Consider the following 20,153-nt stretch of genomic DNA (forward strand, 5'->3'; position numbering starts at 1 on the left):
CCAATGAAGTTAGAACACACCCTCACACCATGCACAAAAATAAACTCAAAATGGCTTAAAGACTTAAACATAAGACATGACACCATAAAACTCCTGGAAGAGAGCATAGGTAAAACATCCTCTGACATAAATCTTACAAACGTTTTCTTAGGTCAGTCTCCCAAGGCAATAGAAATAAAAACAAAAATAAACCAATGGGACCTAATCAAACTTACTAGCTTTTGCACAGCAAAGGAAGCCATTAAAAAAAAAAAAAAAAAGACGACCTACAGAATGGGAGAAACTATTTGTAAATGATGAGACAGACAAGGGCTTAATCTCCAAAATATACAAACAGCTCATACAACTCAACAGCAAAAAAACAACCCAATTGAAAAATGGGCAGAAGACCTTAATAGACATTTCTCCAAAGAAGACATACAGATGGCTCGTAGGCACATGAAAAGATGCTCAACATCAGTCAGAACGGCCATCATTAAAAAATCTACAAATAACAAATGCTGGAGAGGGTGAGGAGAAAAGGGAACACTTTCACACTGTTGGTGGGAATGTAAGTTGGTGCAGCCACTATGGAAAACATTATGGCGGTTCCTTATAAAACTCAAAATAGAATTACCATATGATCCAGCAATCCCACTCCTGGGCATATACCCAGACAAAATTATAATTTAAAAAGATACATGCACCCCTATGTTCATAGCAGCACTATTCACAATAGCCAAAACATGGAAACAACCTAAATGTCCATCAACACATGAATGAATAAAGAAGACGTGGTACATAATATACAATGGAATACTAATCAGCCTTAAAAGAACAAAATAATGCTATTTGCAGCAACATGGACACAACTAAAGATTATCATACCAAATGAAGTAAGTCAGAAAGAGAAAGACAAATAGCATATGATATCACTTATATGTGGAATCTAAAATATGACACAAACTTATCTACAAAACAGAAACAGACTCACAGACATAGAGATCAGACTTGTGGTTGCCAAGAGAGGGGAGGGAGAGTGATGGACGGCGAATTTGGGTTGGTAAATGCAAACTATTACATGTAGAACAGATAAACAACAAGGTCCTACTGTATAGCACAGGGAACTGTATCCAATCTCCTGCAATAAACCGTAATAGAAAAGAAAATTATAAAAAGAATGTCTCTATGTGTATAACTGAGGCACTTTGCTGTACAGCAGCAATTGGCACAGCATTGTAAATCAACTATACTTCAACTTAAAAAAAAGCATAAAACACAATAAAGAAAATGAATATACAGTTATATGCACAATATAACTTGTTTACAGAGAGGAAGATTCAACATTATAAACATGCTAGTTCTTCCCAAACTGACTGATATATAAAAGCACTGTAATGACAATAAAAATCATGTTGGGATTTTGGGTAATCTGCCAGAAACATTCTTAAGCTCATCTGGAAGAAGAAAAATACTAGAAAATGCCAGGAAAATTGTAAAAAGAAGGAGCAATGAGGAGAAAGAGGCCTACCAGACATTAAATTTAAGTAAATTTAGTACACAATAAGAGTGGCATCTCACACGAGTTAGGAGAAAGAGTATTAAAATATTTAGACAAACTAGCTCACCATCTGCAGAAAGATAAAGCTCAGTTAATTACAAATAACCCTCAGTCCTTTCACCAAAAGAACTTCTAGGTGGAAAAAAGATTTAAATATGAAAAATTAAACGATGAAAGTGCTAGAAGAACACCTGGGAGAATATATTTATAGTGTTGGATTGGTGAAGTCTTTTAAACATAGCAAATGAAGGAGAAGTAGGAGGGGAAAAGAAGAGAGGAGAAGAAAAGAAATAAGAAGCCAAAAGAAAAAGTTGAAACTTATCTACATAAAAATTTAAAACTTTATATGGTCCAAATATATACACATATAGTCAAAAGCTACAAAACACTAGAGAAAATAACTGCAACACACAACACATTAACACCTACTATCTATCACAGATAAAGGTGCTATTATATATCATTAAAACAGTGGAGGGACACCACAGAAAAATGGTCAAATGAGAGGAATAGACAGGGTGACAGAAGAAGAGTTAGTAAACATTTAAAAGATGCTAACCACACAATTCAAGAAAGTCAAATTAAAACAATAGATATCACTTTTTAACCTTTAAGGTTAGACAAGACAAAAAAAAAAAAGACAGAACTCACATTGGCAAGGTCCACTCATACACTGCTGACAGGGGTACAAGCTGATATGGAAAGTTATTTATTCAATTTTAAATTTGCATTCACATTGACACAGCAATTTCAGTTCCAGATGTCTGTCTTACAGAAATACTTTCATGAGTGCCCAAAGCTGTTATTTGAGAATATCTCAGCAACATTGTTCATGAAACAGTGGAAACTACCAAAATGCTCAATAGGGAATGGTTAAATATGGTGCCTGCATGCTATACACTATAAACTCGTTAAAAATAACAAGCTAGACTATTTATCCTAACATAGTAAGATGACAATAAATTAAGCCAAAAGGGCAAATTGCAAACAGCATGTATAATATGATCTTATTTCTGCACCAAAAAAGATCACATTCTAAATTACTTCTAATCTTTTCGCATTTTACGTAAATAATGCTTCTTAAAAGTGTTAACTTCTATTACTGAAAAACCAGAATATTTAGCAGCACATATTTTCAGCACCACTGACATAAGTTTCTATGAAGGAAAAACCGTCAAACAGAACATACGTAATGATGGGGTTTTTTTTGGTTTTTTTTTGTTTTTTGCGGTACGCGGGCCTCTCACCGCTGTGGCCTCTCCCATTGTGGAGCACAGGCTCCGCACGCGCAGGCTCAGCGGCCATGGCCCACGGGACCAGCCGCTCCGCGGCATGTGGGATCCTCCCCAACCGGGGCACGAATCCGTGTCCCCTGCATGGGCAGGCGGACTCTCAACCACTGCGCCACCAGGGAAGCCCCGTAATGATGTTTTTTAAGGCAACTAAAAATCACCTAACTTGCTTCTGGAGTGATGATACTAGTTCAAAGCTTGAATTGGGAGGAGGGAATTTTATACATTTTTAAGTTTTTTAAATAAGTACTGCATTCAAATGGATTAAATATTCCAAAATTACAAACAGGTATATTGTGAAATTTCTTCCTCCCATCTGCCTCCCCCCAGCAGCTAGCTCTCTCCACAGGCAACCATATTACTAGTTTTGGGGTATCTTTCTGAAATATTCTACGCATATACAAGCAAATGAGTACATAGTTTTCTTTTTTAACCAAATTTTATGCCCTTTATTTTATTCTTAATAAAGAATTAACTTGTAATAATCTATACTCGAAAATAATCTGAAATATATATATATAACTGGAAAAAAGGAATTAAGCTTAAAGAGCTTGCAGATTTTAAAAGTATTTTCAATATCATATTTCATAGTCTTAATGTTTCAGTCTCAAGACGGTATCTTCATGTTTGTATCACACTTTCACCTTTCTAAAACGTGTGGGAATTTCAGTTGGGTTCCTCAGGCAAAAAGAAACACTAAATATGGTAATACTTGAGAAACACTAGCCATGGTAATATTTATTGTGGAAACTCTCCGTTGAAGTGATTTGATATACACCATACTGATGCTTATTTCATATGCTTAACCAATGTTAGACTCACAAACGCACAGTTCACGTTACACTAAAGTAGGGACTTGAGGACTTCAAAGCCTACATAACACATGGACGATATTTATTAGCTGTTTGTTTACTGTTCTCTTTTAATTGTTCATGTTTTCACAACTGTTGGTCTCTCCGCCTGGAATACTCATCTGGATGGTGCAAGGTTCCCCCTACTTGGCACCCCAATACTCTTTTGTCAACATTTATCCTTGACAGCAAGGAAAACGACTTCTGTGATTTTTATATTATCAAGCCCTAGCTCGCTGCCTGGCAGCATTGGAGTTTTAGTGACTGAAGATTAAGAAAACAAAACAAAACCCTTTACACCTGAGGTGATAATTGAGAAGGTAACATCTAAGATTAGAAACATTAGGTGTGGACTTCCCTAGTGGCACAGTGGTTAAGAATTCACCTGCCAACTCAGGAGACACAGTTTCGAGCCCCCAGTCCAGGAAGACCCCACATGCCACGGATCAACTAAGCCGGTGCACCACAACTACTGAGCCTGCGCTCTAGAGCCCACGAGCCACAACTACTGAAGCCTGCATGCCTAGAGCCCGGGCTCCGCAACAAACCACCGCAGTGAGCAGCCCCTGCTCACCACAAGTAAAGAAAGCCTGCGTGCAGCAATGAAGACCCGACGCAGCAAAAATACATAAATAAAATTTAAAAAAAAAAAAGTTAGGTGTTTCTCAGCCGTACCACAAGCACGAACAGGTGAAAAACTGCATTTGGGAAAATGCACAAAGCTACAGTTTAAAGAGATAAGGCTGAACTGATAAGTATGGGATGCCTCCAGGGTAAAGTTCAAAATTCTTATTTTAGTAACATACACCAACAGGTGTTTGCCAACTAGCTCTGAAGCCTCACCTTCCGTCACTCCAGCTTTCAGCTCTGGCTATATTCAAGTACCTGCAATTTCCTAAAAACATCATATTCTTTCACACCTTAATCATAGCCTTCCCTTGCACTTTGTCCTTGCTGGGAATACTCTTCTTTCTTCACAACTCAGCTCAACTGCCACTTTCCCAGAGAAGCTTTCCCTGTTTCATCAGATTAATAGGGTTTCCCTACAGTTCTTTGGCTTGCCTGTCTCCCTACTAAAGTCTGAGTGAACCAGGCTTTTTCAGCTTTGCATGTCCATCTTCCTTGGTGTTAGGTCCTCCTGTGTTTGTTTTGTTATTGAATAAGGAAGACAGACCCCATCTTCCATTATATCCTGAACTCAACATTTGAAAGCCTGAAGGACTCATTCTGCAGACTCTAGATCCAGATCCACAGACTAGTAGGACTTAAACGTTAGGTCAAATAATTAAAACTATTTGCCAGTTAGCCACTCTTGGTGTTACTGTGTCCCCCGCTAGCCAAACCCGGTGAACGCCTGGCCAGAGAGACTACTGGCCCACGGTTTGCACCACGGTAATGCAAACGTTTCCCCATTGAGCACCGCCTGAGCCCGACGTATGGCAAGGCCCAAAGCAAATAACGTGTGTATACGGGTCTGGACTTGCACTAAGAGCTCTTCCAACTTCGCAGTTTGGTGAATTGCGAGGCCTTGGACTGCATGGGTGATTGCTCTGAGGCCCAGGCCCGTCTTGCTCAGCATTTCGCACTCGGCGACTTCCCAGAATCTCAAGTCTAAAAAACTAAGCCGGTTAGAGACGCCAAAAGAGGTGAACCAGGCGCCGACGGGGAAGAGGTGCGGCAAAAAGCTTTGTTCTGAGAGGTTCCTGTTCAGCGCACAGGCCCTGCCCGGGCCCAGTTCCCGAGTCTTCCGCGCTCCCGCAAGCGGCGGCCCCACAGATTTGGGAATCCCTTGCCGACCCAAAATCGCAGCGCTCTTAGGTAATCCCAGTTCCCGCTCGAGACTTCTGCACTCTCGCACTCGCTGGGTGGAGGATAGGGCTCCAGAAAGTTCCACAAACGCCAGACCCAGGATTGCGCACAGCCCCTCCCAGCCCGAGCGCCCCCGCGCCGTTGCCCAGGCAACCGCGGGCGGTGGCAGCGGCGGGAAGGGCGGGACTTCCGGTGGGTGACGCGCCTGCGCTCGGCTACAAAAGACAACGGCTGCGGCGCTCCAGGCGGAACTTTCCAGAACGCTCGGTGAAAAGGCGGAGGAGCGGCGGCTGCCCGAGCTGCGCACGGCAACGCGCTCCTTCCCGCTCCCCCATACCGGCATCGGCCCTCTCACCGGTGAGCTTCAGCCTTCGGGCTTCACCTCGTCCCAAGGCCGGCACTGTTGGCTGCGCCGGGAAGCCAGATGGAGCCGCGGTCGTGAGGCGGTTGGCTCCGCGTGGGCGGGAGGGTTGTCGATTCCTGTACCCACGATTCTCCTTCTGGAGGGCTGGTGGGGGTACCCCGGCAACCCTCGCCGGCGCGCAGCGAGTGGGCCCGAGACCCTTCCTGGCGCTTTCTCCATGCCCTATCTATCTAGCCAGGGTTCTCCGAGGACCTGCCGCCTCAGTCTTTTCCTCTGTCCGCGCTCGCTGGCGGGCGGGCTGGGGGGTGGGGGTGGGGGCGACCCTTTGCGCACGCGCAGAAGGAGCTAGGGGGGCGAGGGGCTGCGGGAGGAGCCGGGCGGAGGCTGCGGCGTTCGCTTCTCGGGTCTCTCCTCCTTCGCTTTGTTGGGTGCTGGGCTTCTCCCACCCCTTTCATGCTGGGTGGGAGGGGAAAGGAAGGAACCCCTAACGGTCGGCATTGAGTGCAGGGCAAAACCTAACAGCGTGTAAACTACGCTGGCTTGTGGAGGCGAAAGAGGTTCGGCGGTTGAAGCAGAGGAGCTGTACGTCCTGTGACTGAGAAACAGCCTCAGGATTGAGGGGGAGGGGAGCTTGCTTTCTGGAGCTGGTGTTCTTAGTTTCATAAAACACTGCCTCCCCGCCTTGTGCCCAGATGTCTTTTCTAGGAAGTGTATGATTTATCAGATTTACTAAGAATAATGGTAGTGGATTGAACCTCTTAGTGCTCCTCTTCTTTACTGCCCTCTGTCGCTGGTTGGGAAGGGAAACAGGAAAAATCCAGACAATAGTCGCGTTATTATGGGAGCTTTCAGGTGGGAGAGTGGGAACCAGCTGCTATAGGAGGCTTTTGAATTATCCCCTGATAATTATTAACTTATATTTAGTCTTAGAATTGATGGCTAAATTACCAAAGGAATTGTTACCTTCTCTGTGAAATTTAGGGAAGGTGGTGTTCTTACAATAAGGTTTCTCAGAGAACAGATTTCTATGCCTAAATTTTATTAATTAAAACTACCAGTTGAAAGTCGGCTAAAATTGAACTTTCTTATTTTAGACTGTAGGAAATGGTGAAAGAAACCACTTATTATGATGTTTTGGGGGTCAAACCCAATGCCACCCAAGAAGAATTGAAAAAGGCTTACAGGAAACTGGCCTTGAAGTACCACCCTGATAAGAATCCAAATGAAGGAGAGAAGGCAAGTAGTACACTCATAACATAGCTGAATAGTTCTTGCCAGGTGTACGGTATTTCCATTACAACATGAAATTGAGTATGTCTAATGTAGTGGCTGTGCTTTGTAACAGTTGAGTTTTTTGAGTGAAATTTATCCCCCCTTTTCTGAAACAGTTTAAACAGATTTCCCAAGCTTATGAAGTGCTCTCTGATGCAAAGAAAAGGGAATTATATGACAAAGGAGGAGAGCAGGCAATTAAAGAAGGTGGAGCAGGTGGCGGTTTTGGCTCCCCCATGGACATCTTCGATATGTTTTTTGGAGGAGGAGGCAGGATGCAGAGAGAAAGGAGAGGTAAGAATGACAGTTCACATGTGGCAAATTAAAATTAGCCGTTGGTCAAAGTAAATTCTTGAGAATTCACCTACTAAATGCTTGTTTACTTGTTAGCATAATGTTGTAAACTGATTTATGGTAAGAGTTTAAGAATGAGATTTGATGAGACTAAAAATAGCTAAGCCAATCGAGTGCTAACAAGTGAGTGCTTCTAAAGCTCTTGGGGTACATAGGATTTCTGTGATGTTATCAAGCATTAAAGGAATGAAGTATAGGAGCATAATTTTCAAAACCCTTTTCACAGATTTTATTTTATTCTCAATCTGCACACCCCCACCCCTCAGCCTCAATGGGAGGTACAGTGGCCTTACACAGGCGAAAGTGAATTACAGTTCAGAATGGTAAATTTTTGTCAAGGTCATATATTGCTATGCATCAGAGTCTTGATTGGAACACAGGTTCATTGCCTCCAAATAGCATGCTATCTGTTTAATCTTGTTTCAGTTTTATTATATCAAAATATGTGCCCTTAACATTTAATAGAAATGTGGTTTTCTGGGCTGTGGAAATACTGCTCGTAGAAGTACAGTGTTCTGGTCAGAGTTTATCTTACTTTGTTCCCAGTGTAGTTCATATAAACAAGGACTAATGGGTAGAGCCCATTCTAGAAGGAATGGGCAAACCACTAAATTTTCTCTGAGCTTTTTTGGATTCAGAAGGACTGGAAATTGTTTATTCAGATTTTCTTAAAAGGAGAGGGGGGTGTATTTTATTTATTTTTAAGAAATTTACCTTAAAACAAGTTTCAGTCAAGGTCAGTTGGTTGGCAAACTCTACTGTGTGGCTTAGATCAATGCAAGGTCATTTTTTTAGTGTGATATTGGAAAATATTTGCTTAAATTTTAGAAGCTTTATTTCTTCCCTATACTGTAAACTCTATAAGGCTAAAGTAAGAAGGGCAGTTTTCAGCGTTCCAGAACCAATTACATGGAACAGTATTAGTGATGCAGAACAGAAAAGTGGATCTAGAAACAGGTTATAGTTGAGGGCGCTTCACACTTGATTGGTAACTAAAAATGTTCATTAGACATGTTCTGCAGATAGGAAGTTCAAGAGCTTCTTTCACTTAAGCGTAAGGCAGTATTTCATGGTAGATAAAGTCCTGGGAGAATCACTAGCTAGGAACTTATTACCTATCGGCAGGTGACTACATTTCTGTAACCTCTGTTCTTAGATGATCTCCACCTTCCACTTCCCATTCCTAGCTAGATGAAATAGGTCACTCTTTTGTAGCCACTGGCCACATCAAATTTAGATTACTGCAAAGAAAAATAAAAATTTAGTTACTTAGTCTGCAGTAGCCATAATTTTATGCTCGATAGCCATGTGTGACTGCTGGCTGTTGTGTTGGCTAGCACAAGATACAAAACATCTCCATCACTGCAGAAAGTTCTGTTGGACAGCACTATGGTAAAGGATGAGAAATCTAGCCTTTTTTGGGGGGGGAGGCTGCGTTGGATCTTTGTTGCTGTGCGTGCAGGCTTTCTCTAGTTGCAGTGAGCGAGGGCTACTCATCGTTGTGGTGTGCGGCCTTCTCATTGTGGTGGCTTCTCTTGTGGTGTGCGGGCTCAGTAGTTGTGGCTCACGGGCTCTAGAGCGCAGGCTCAGTAGTTGTGGCCTGAGCCATGTGGGATCTTCCTGGACCAGGGCTCGAACCTGGGTCCCCTGCATTGGTGGACGGATTCTTAACCACTGTGTCACCAGGGAAGCCCGAGAAATCTAGCCTTTAAACAGTTAGTGCTGAATAAATATGTCAGGTTCCCTGGGCAAACTTGATTAGTTTTTGGAATTTAGTGTGCTGAAGAATTTTTGGATGATGTAATTGGTCATGTTACTCAATATAATAAGTGAACGATTCAAACAATATAATAGGACAGAAAAGCAGTTTGGGTTAATTTACTGTGAAATGTGTCTATTTAAATAACATGAGTTTTCTCAAGTGATTTTTGCAGTTAACATTTTTGATTGCCGTAAAATGTAGGATGGCCGTAACTACGTCTTTATACAAATTGCTTAACTCTCACTGGATGTTTCTTATTTGAAATTACGCCACAGTTAGAGGATTATGTGTGTACCCTTGTAGGGCTCATCTTTCATTATCCTTTACCGTTTTTATAGTGTAGAACACAAGATTCAGCATCTTAGATTTTTAATGTGCAATGTTTTGTTCTAGGTAAAAATGTCGTGCATCAACTCACAGTAACCTTAGAAGATTTATATAATGGTGCAACAAGAAAACTAGCTCTGCAAAAGAATGTGATTTGTGACAAATGTGAAGGTATGTCTTAACATTCATAATATAATTGAAAATGGAACTGAAGCCGTTCTGGATATATAAAACTGACATATTGCACTACCTAATTCTGAAGAGTGCAAGTACGAAAACCACCTGAATCCACCTCCTAGAGAAATATTAGCAAATTATCAGCACTTTTATGTATTCATTTTGAATGCAGGTGGGACTGATCTAATTTGGTGTCTGTTTTTCTCAATACTGTTCAGAGATGAGTCTTTCCTGTCCGCTCTAGAACTTCAGAGGCATTCCAGTGGCTTCATAATCTGTAATATGATTTGACAGTATCCTCTTTTGGGGTATCAGCAGCTGTCAAATTATTGGCTATGAATCTCTAAGGTGTTTTTCTAATAAATACAAGTTATTTGTTGGAAATACGGTATTTTCTAAAGAGAATAAACTCTAAAATGTTCTCATCTCACAGTTAAAGTAGCCTTTTAAGAATTGTGCTTTGGGGGCTTCCCTGGTGGCACAGTGGTTAAGAATCCACCTGCCAATGCAGGGGACATGGGTTCGAACCCTGGTCCGGGAAGATCCCACATGCCACGGAGCAACTAAGCCCATGCGCCACAACTACTGAGCCCACGAGCTGCAACTACTGAAGCCCGCGCGCCTAGAGCCTGTGCTCCGCAACAAGAGAAGCCACTGCAATGAGGAGCCCGCGCACCGCAACAGAGACCCAACTCAGCCATGAATGAGTGAATGAATGAATTGTGCTTTGGGAGCACATGTTTAAAATCCAGAATTCTGAAATGACTCCTTGGGAAAATAGCAGTCAATATGTTTATAGATAAGCTGGTTGTGGCGATATTTTATCAAATAAAAAGGCTGAATTGTAGATTCTTATAGCGGCATTCCATCAGACCTTGAAAATATTAATGAAGTGGAGTGTTTAGGAACTGTCTCGTTAAAACGTTCGTCACCATGTCCAGTACTAAATTCAAACATAATTTCTTTTTGAACTATTTAGGCCGAGGTGGTAAGAAAGGAGCAGTAGAGTGCTGTCCCAATTGCCGAGGTACTGGAATGCAAATAAGAATTCATCAGATAGGACCTGGAATGGTTCAGCAAATTCAGTCTGTCTGCATGGAGTGCCAGGGCCATGGGGAGCGGATCAGTCCTAAAGATAGATGTAAAAGCTGCAATGGAAGGAAGATAGTTCGAGAGAAGAAAATTCTAGAAGTTCATATTGACAAAGGTGAGTTCTGAGCCACTTTCTATTTTCAATTCTTGAGTGCTATTGCAAATTATATTAACGTTACATTTTATAGTTGTTTAAAACTACTGTTGGAGTAAGGAATAGGTATATTTTGATTAATTAACTTATTTGTAAGAACTTAGACTATGAATGTTACTTTCTAATAGTTTTTACAGATTATGTAAACATATGTCAGTTTCTGCCTCTTGGGTTATAACTTAAAATTTCCTTTAAATATTATTAGGATTTACTTTATTTTGCCAGTTCCTTAATTTTTTCAGTTTATTTAAAAATGCTTTAAAATGTATTACAGCAGTACAAACTCATTGTAGAAATTTTAGAAATGTGTATAGCCCCAGAATAAATGGTGCTGCTTACTCTGAAATAATCAGCATGGTTGGCTTTTTCAGACTTTGCTATTTTAAAATGAAACTGTTATGAGAAAATATACATCTACATTAACTTAAGCTCCTGAAATAGTATTCACCCATGTGAATCATGGTACCTCTCCTCCCTCCATTTTTTCCCCTTAATTGGTCCCTGTTGAGTAGGGTTTGAATTTCTCTCTGGTAAGATTCCCCACTTGTTACCAACAGTATGTACTCAGGAGGGCATTAGTATTAAGTGAAGCCATTTATGAATGCTGCACTTGTCCGTTTTTTTGGCCACACTGCAGCCTATGGGATCTTAGTTCCCCAACCAGGGATTGAACCCGTGCCCCATGCAGTGGAAGCGTGGGGTTTTAACCACTGGACCTCCAGGGAAGTCCCTGCCCATACTCTTAACATTAATGGAACAACCAGCAAAACTTAGCTGAGTTTAATTGCTTCACTAGTGTAGTGAGATAGTTACTTTGCCTTGTGAATGATTAAAGACAGATTGTTGGGCTTCCCGGGTGGCACAGTGATTAAAAATCAGCCTGCCAATGCAGGGGGCACAGGTTTGAGCCCTGGTCCTGGAAGATCCCACATGCCACGGAGCAGCTAAGCTCGTGTGCCACGACTACTGAGACTGTGCTCTACAGCCTTCAAGCCACAACTACTGAAGCCCAATTGCCTTGAACCCGTGCTCCGCAACAAGAGAAGCCACGCAATGAGAGGCCCGTGTGCCACAACTAGAGAAAGCCCGCGCACAGCAACAAAGACCCAATGTGGCCAAAAATAAATAAATTTTTTAAAAATGTTTACTTTTGTCAATGTGTAATACTGATATTTTGGTTTAAGTCCTTCTCTTTTTAGAGGTATATATTGAAGTATTTGGGTTAATTGGTATGTCTGGATTTTAATTGAAATATATGCAGGGAATGTGGATGGAGGTGTGTAATACATGAAATAGTAGTCATGACCTGGTAATTACTGGATCTATATTGATGGATATATAGGGACTTCTTGTACTGTTGGCTACTTTATGTAAGTTTAATACTTTCCGTAATAGAAAGTGAAACAAAGTTGCTCTTGTTGGGTGACCTCAGTGATCATTGGTTCAGGAAATCTGGCACTACTGCTGTAGAGAAATCATCTGCAAACACATGAGTTCTGTTTAAAGAGGTGTTAGTTGGCTTAAGTAAGCCCTTACTGAACTAAGGTGTATGGGCCAGAGGGAAGAAATCTCAGTAAAAGTGTTGGCCTTTAAGAAGCGTTTGCCTGTTGGATGGACTTCCCTGGTGGCGCAGTGGTTAAGAATCCGCCTGCCAATGCAGGGGACACAGGTTTAAGCCCTGGTCCAGGAAGGTACCACCTGCTGCGGAGTAACTAGGCCCATACACCACAACTGCTGAGCCTGCACTCTAGAGCCCACGAGCCACAACTACTGAGCCTGCATGCTGCAACTACTGAAGCCTGTGCCCCTAGAGCCCGTGCTTCGCAACAAGAGAAGCCTGCACACCGCAACAAAGAGTGGCCCCTGCTTGCCACAACTAGAGAAAGCCTGCACAGCAACAAAGGCCCAAAGCAGCCAAAAATAATAATTTTTTTAAAGCATTTGCCTATTGGAAAAACTTCTTTATTTTTGACACTGATAACCACATGGTCTGAAAGTACCCAACTATAATTATCCTCTTTAAAAAAAAAAAAAGACTAAAATCATTCAATATAAATATTACATATTTTTTAAATTTTTAGATTTTATATTACTGCTAATACAATGGAAGAAAATCTGACTTATGCTTCTGTTAGACTTAATAGAAATGATTTGACTTAAGTTTTTTTTAAAGTGATGAAATAGTTAAAAACATTTATGGTTATAATGTTTGCCAGTCACTGATTTGGTGCCAGCATAGACCTTTTTCTTTAGTCCCCCACAAGAGCCCTGGTGGAGGACATAGGTCTCTGTGGGAAAGTTGATGCTTAGGAAGGTTATGCAATTTGCTTCCCTAGGGTAATCTGGCCTAGTAGTAAATAGCAGCTCTGAGATTCGAAGCCTGATTTGTTTGCCTCTAGAATCTGTGTTCTCCACTATGATAGCTTTCTTCAGTAAGAAATTGGACTGATCTAATAAGCATGTGGGCGTTTTTGGTAAATTCTGTAAAACTTTAGCATCCGCAAAGACTTGAACATTTTTTTCATGCACAAACATGCATTTGTGTTTCAGTAGAGATTCTGACCTTACTTAGATGTTAAGAGTATAAAATTAGCCTTTTGTTTTTAGGCATGAAAGATGGCCAGAAGATAACATTCCATGGTGAAGGAGACCAAGAACCAGGACTGGAGCCAGGAGATATTATCATCGTTTTAGATCAGAAGGACCATGCTGTTTTTACTCGGTAAAAATTTTTATCAAATACTCAAACCGACATCTTGCATATTTGGGTTTGTTTTTTTTTCCTCAAATATAAGTGAGCTTTTTCATTACTTGTGGAATCCATTTCCTAGAAATAACCTAGAAAAGTATAGCAGAAAAGTTAGACTATATATGTCTTCTATAAATGATTGTTAATTATTGTTTCAATCTTAGAAGAAGCTAAAGACAAAAATCATTGGGTTTTTTGGTCTAAATGTAGGTAAATTGTTGCCTAATTTGGATTTTGAAGGATATACTTCAGTTAGGAGATATGTTATATAAGTATAAATAGATAGAGGAGGGGAAACATCCCTAGACAAAACTTTGCCTCCAGTTTTTTTTTTATAAGCAGTTGGTTTTGAAATAAGTACCCTAAAGCTTTCACCAGTTTCTTCAATCCTGAGTTCATGGTAAGTTGGGTTGCTTTTAATTTTAAATAAAAGTCTAGGATCATCTGTGTAAGAAGCTGTAATATATTAATTCACGTCTATTAGGAAATAATCTTGTGTTTATGATAAATTTATAGTGACACACAAGAAAGTTAACAGTGTTAAATAATGTATCAATGGGTAATTTTAAAACATTAGACTGGAGTAGGGTTCCAGTAAGTCTGTTGGGAATGACATCTCAAGGAACAGGTTTTAGATTAATAGTGTCTCAAGAATAATGGGAAATGCTATCGAGCTCAGAATTTTGATGCTATCATTTGAGGTGAATCCTCAACAAGAGTATTTCTGGAGAGTATTCTGCCTGATGAAAAGATGTCATTAATATGAATTGGAAAAGAAAGTAAGCATGAGGAGGAAGAAGTGGGTTGTTATTAAACATAAAAATAGTGTTCATACTGTGCCAGGCACTATATTACTTAATTCATGTACATCAATAAATTACTTCCCCTTGAAATTGGCCATATGCCTTTTATTTAATTTCATAGACCCTAACTTATCCAGGACCCAGCCTGAGGTTTGTTCCACTGCCTAGAGTGTGTGGAGGGATTCTGAAGCCTTGTCCAGGAAACTGCTGGCAGTTTCCATATGTTTGCTGTACCCAGTTCTCAGCTCTTAAGAATGGGGAAGAGGCCTTCCTCACCTGAGATGGCCCACACTCTGGAGTATGTTTCTCTCTAAATAAATCCACTTCGTACCTATCAAAGGAAACAAACAAAAAAGAATGGGGAAGAAGGGGCATCTTTTGAAAGATACCATTTGTTTTTAAGAGAACAGAATTGCCTACTTTGGTAGTTGTAATCATTGCTGGTTTGAAGATCTAAGTATATGCCATACTTACATTGTACAGACGAGGAGAAGACCTTTTCATGTGTATGGACATACAGCTGGTTGAGGCATTGTGTGGCTTCCAAAAGCCAATATCTACTCTTGACAACCGAACCATAGTCATCACTTCTCATCCAGGTACAGTAACTAGATAAGCGTCTGTTTCTATTCTAGTGTTTTCATTGTCTGCTCGTAGCTAGTACAGCCACGGAGGAAAGTGGCATTTAAGTTGCTCGGTACTTGTCTGTCCTTGAGCTGAAATCATGCGTTCTTGGCTCTCTTGTAAGCCCCTAGAAAACCTATAAATGAAAGGTATCAGCATCATTTCATATAAATTTACCTCTATCAATGAGCTAGGACATTGCTCTGTTCTTTATTTTCGCTGCCTCGTAAAAGTGTGATTGTATTTAAGGAATTTGGCTTCAATGTTTTTAGGTCAGATTGTCAAGCATGGAGATATCAAGTGTGTGCTAAATGAAGGCATGCCAATTTATCGTAGACCATATGAAAAGGGTCGCCTAATCATTGAATTTAAGGTAAGCTATACAGTACTGTAGAAATGTTTGAGAATGATTAGTTTATTAAAATCCAGTAGCAGTTAAGTTTCTGAATGGCCAGAAGCCAAGTTTATATTCTCCCTTGTCTAGATCTAATGTTACTCTTGTTATGTTGAACATTTTTTGTTAACAAGTTGGTATTGGTTTGTTTGCATCATTATCGGCTATTTAAAGATGGGGGGTGGTGGCAGGTGGGTAATTTACTAATGAAAGGCTATAACTGGAATCTTAAAGTTCAACAGAAGCATGATAGCTGGTGTGGATTTTTGGCAAAATACTGCAATGCTCTGGTTCTTAAAGTAACCCAACCATTTCCCTCAATCTTAAATTTGAGTAGCCTCAGACCCACAAATTTAACATTTATTAAAAACATCTTTGGGTGGGACTGTCTTTGAGTAACAATAGCTTTGTTTAAATTATCCATTAGAAGGAATGAGAATGTGTTTTAGGATGGATTCTCCTATTAAAAAATGTATTTGCGGGCTTCCCTGGTGGCGCAGTGGTTGAGAGTCCGCCTGCCGATGCAGGGGACACGGGTTTGTGCCCCGGTCCGGGAAGATCCCACATGCCGCAGAGCGGCTAGGCCCATGAGCCATGGCCGCTGAGCCTGCGCGTCCAGAGCCTGTGCTCCGCAACGGGAGAGGCCACAACAGTGAGAGGCCCATGTACCGCAAAAACAAAAACAAAAAAAATGTATTTGCTGAATAGAAGTGATCATTACAGTGTAGTTTTATTAGGGTCTTTTTTTTAAGACCTTACCTTGAACTCTAGTTCAGAATAGTAGATGATATATGCCTTCTTAGAACATGTGTTCTAACCTGGGATTGGCAGATTTACCAAAAGATTGTGTGGTTTCATGTTTTTTTTCTGGGGAAAATGGGTCAATGGTATTTGTCTAAGGAGCTAAGGATGAAGTGTCATTTAAACTTAAAGTAGAAATTTCTTATTATAGGTAAACTTTCCTGAGAATGGCTTTCTCTCCCCGGATAAACTCTCTTTGCTGGAAAAACTCCTACCTGAGAGGAAGGAAGTAGAAGAGACTGATGAAATGGACCAGGTAGAACTAGTGGACTTTGATCCAAATCAGGAAAGACGGCGCCATTACAATGGAGAAGCATATGAGGATGATGAACATCATCCTCGGGGTGGTGTTCAGTGTCAGACCTCCTAATGGGGCCAGTGAATAAGACTCACTGCTGGCATTTTATTTGCAGTAGTGATTGAGTGAAGGACTATAATCATAACATGCTCACTACTTGCTATTGTTTGTTTTAATAATCAATTATAGTAGTGTTTTAAAAGTTAAATGAAGAATAAACTCGAATATAAAAGCTCTGACTTTGCCCTGTATGTATGATGACTTCAGTGTGCAAGATAAGTTTAATACTTGTAAAAACTACTTTAAAGAATTTCCCCTAGCAGTTGTTAGGCCATACTTTGTAATTGATTTCAGCTATGTACATGGAATAGCTTAGACTGAAATGCCAGGTATATGTATTGGCTTCAGTGTATGACCCTTAATTGTTAAGCTATGAAGTTAAAATTGTATTTAACTGGCAGTCAGACGAATTTGTAGAGAAGTGTTGGTCTGTATAGTGGTATTAAGTGGGATTCATTGTGATGCCTCTGCATTTATTCTATTGCCTCAACTGTTACTTGAAGATGGCATGCTATATAATTTAGCCTGTGGTATCAGTGATAGAAATGACACCTTTCTAAAGAAGGGGTTTATCATATAACATGCTGCTTCTTGAGGGCCTGCGCTTGTAGGATTGCATTCCCTTCTGCTGTGCCATCTTTTTTTAATATATCTAGCTATTGGTCCTGGTTACTTTTTTTTTTTCTTCCTTCTCTTTGGACCACAGTAAGCCTTAGTTTAGAGTAGTCATTTCTGGAGCAGGGTAACTTAGAAGTTAGAGTGATGAGAAGTACTTTGCATGTATGAGTTAGGAAGGTGTTTTGCAGGTATGTTACAGGCTTACTTTAAACCATTTAACTTATGCTCCAAAGTAACTGTAATTTAATGTTAGTAGAATAGCAAATTATGAATAGCTTTAATTGTATGTTTAAAGTCATATGTTCACAAGCTTAAATCTGGATATCAGAATTTAAGCAAATCTTGAAATGTATGAATGTCTCCTTAATATACTGATTCAAAAGCATGTCCAATGTGTCACCACAGGCTTTTTTTTCCCAGGTTGAAGTATTGGCTTTTCACTAATTAAGATACATAATTTTTCATTTAACTAAAGTAATACCAAAAAATACTATTTAACCATAGTTAAATGTTTAATATTAAACAAGGGTGGGGACTGAAAGTTGAGGGGTGAGTAATGCGCAAAAGAAGGGGGCTTTAAAATCTTTGCAAACGCTGAAGTGAGAATGTGAGAGCTTACTGTTTAATTCTGCTCAGATTCTGTATCTCATTGTAATCAGGAGGCTTAAAACCTTTCTAACCTGGAAGTAACCCACAGCTTAAGTTCCCCTCAGAACACTTGAGTTAAAAAGAAGAGACTGAAACTTGGTGTAAAGTGCATCATTTCCCAGACCTTCAGGTTTCTTGTCATAGTGACAGTTTTAATTGATAGTCTCTCCACATCATTCTTGGGTTCTTTTTAAATTTGTGGCCAGACAGCTACCGTCATATTTGGATAGTGAAGCAGGTGTCCAGGAAAGGAAAACAAATCAAAATACTAAACATAATGGTTCAACAAATTTTAGTTTTCACTGGATTTATATTGAGAGTCTAAATTCTACAATAAACTTATATTGTAACACATTTAAGAATACTTTCAGACATTTTAAAAATTACAAAAATCCTTACATGAGGTTTTCAATATTATTAGTCATGAGGAAAATAAAATGAAAATCACAGTGAGATACAAAACTTCACACCTAGTAGTCCAAAATCTAATCCCAAATGGAAATGAGAATATGGAGAAACTAGAACCCTGTACCTTGTTGGTGAAAATGTAAAACGGTGCAGTTTCTGTAAGCAGCTCCTCAAAAAGCCAAATGTGGAATTCACCATATGACCCAGTAGTTCCATTCCTTGACTCAGGAACATTGTGTGCCAATGTTTATGGTATCATTATTCACAATACCAGAAGAGGAAACAAGCCATGTGTCCTAACAGATGGATAAACAAAATGTGTTATATGTATGTATGAGAAAAAAGGACTTCATTTATATGAAATATTTAGGCAAATTCATAGAGGCACAGATTACCAAGGGCTGGGAGGAAGAGGAACGGTAAGTTAGTGCGTGCTTAATTGTTTCTGTTTGGGGTGATGAAAGTTTTGAAAGGGATGGTTGCACAAGAGTTAATATAATTAATGCTACTGAATTGTATACTTAAATGGTTGAGAGTAAGCTTTACTTTTGTTTCACCACAGTAAAAAAATAAAAAATCCTTAAGATAGAAGATGAAAATAGTTACAACCTGGAGAGGCAGAAACTGACAAGTTTGTATTCTGTATTAAAAAAAAAAATATTCTTGTTAGAACTATGGCCAAGGGCATCACAAAAATACAGGTGCATCCGTGGAAGTGTGTAGTTCCATCGCCCCAGCACTAATGCTTTCTTTGTGATGCCTCCCCTGTCTGTTCATACTTGGAGGGAATAAAAATAGAAGCTGATTATGTCCATAAGGGTCCTAGTGGAACACGGTGGCAGATCTTCCCTTGTGAAATCAGCATCACATTTTTTCTCCATATAGTACTGCCTCTCAACCTTGGCTACAACTGAAGTTACCTCGGAAGCTTTAAAACATGATTTGAGTCTCACCCTCTGGGTATTTTGGTGTTGTTGAACTGAGTGTAGCATAAGCAAAAGGATGGTTACATATAGCCAAGGCTCTACACCAGCACCATGGGGACAGTTATATTAATCACCAGAACAGTAACGCCATTGTTAGAATTGGTGTGGAGGGTCAAACAATGGCAGCCCTTAACTACGGCAAGTTTGTTTCAGACCAAGGCTGCTTCCCATCTTAGATAGACACTATGGTAATTTCCTCTCTTTTGAAGTACTATGGGAAAATGAAGCATAGGCTCTAAAAGCACAGTGAATGAAAAATGGTAGCAAGTTATAGCAGTAAAGATGCTCTTTCAAGGGTTTCTGAAGTCTTGTGCCTTTATCACTTAATTTGGTTATCGCAGCAACCTTCTGAGACCAACAGAACAAGAATTGAAACACCTACCTTACAGTTGATGAAAATGACCTCTAGTCTACTTACTGGTTCTCAAATCTGAGCATGCTTGCTGAGCCCCACTGGACTTGGATTCTGTAGGCCTAGGGTAGGACCTGAGAGATATGCCATTCAAACAAGTTACCAGGTGACTTGGCCCACGTTAAAGAAATGACAGCAAACAAAGACTGGAATCCAGATTCTTGTAATTCGGTGCTCTTTCTACTCATGTCTGCCTTTGTGGGATTTTGGTAAGTCTTAACAGAATGTGGAAAAACTCTTTCAAAGAGTCAAGAAATTGAGTTTTAGAATCCCACCTCAGTCAGTTGCACTCCAGGAGCAAGGTATGGAATCTTGAAATCTGTTTCATATGATAGGACTCAGAATAGGCTAGAGCTCA

General features: G+C 40.1%; 1 protein-coding gene across 1 annotated transcript; it reads left to right on the plus strand.

Moving 5' to 3' along the window:
• Nucleotides 1-5,732: 5,732 nt before the first annotated feature.
• Nucleotides 5,733-16,902, plus strand: DNAJA1 (DnaJ heat shock protein family (Hsp40) member A1). The gene is made up of 9 exons (XM_082842547.1): nt 5,733-5,849; nt 6,951-7,092; nt 7,245-7,422; nt 9,638-9,742; nt 10,728-10,955; nt 13,602-13,716; nt 15,030-15,145; nt 15,443-15,543; nt 16,517-16,902. The coding sequence occupies exons 2-9, from the start codon at nt 6,961-6,963 to the stop codon at nt 16,733-16,735; spliced, it is 1,194 nt and encodes a 397-aa protein (XP_082698673.1). The 5' UTR covers nt 5,733-5,849; nt 6,951-6,960; the 3' UTR covers nt 16,736-16,902.
• Nucleotides 16,903-20,153: the final 3,251 nt, after the last annotated feature.

This window comes from Leucopleurus acutus (genome assembly GCF_964270905.1).
Source record: "Leucopleurus acutus genome assembly, chromosome: 7".
NCBI lineage: Eukaryota > Metazoa > Chordata > Mammalia > Artiodactyla > Delphinidae > Leucopleurus > Leucopleurus acutus.

Coding starts and splice junctions, on each gene's coding strand:
- DNAJA1 (XM_082842547.1), top strand. CDS start 6,961: ATGGTGAAAGAAACCACTTATTATGATGTTTTGGGGGTCAAACCCAAT. Junction 7,423..9,637: donor GATGCAGAGAGAAAGGAGAG/GTAAGAATGACA, acceptor GTTTTGTTCTAG/GTAAAAATGTCGTGCATCAA. Junction 15,146..15,442: donor AGTCATCACTTCTCATCCAG/GTACAGTAACTA, acceptor CAATGTTTTTAG/GTCAGATTGTCAAGCATGGA.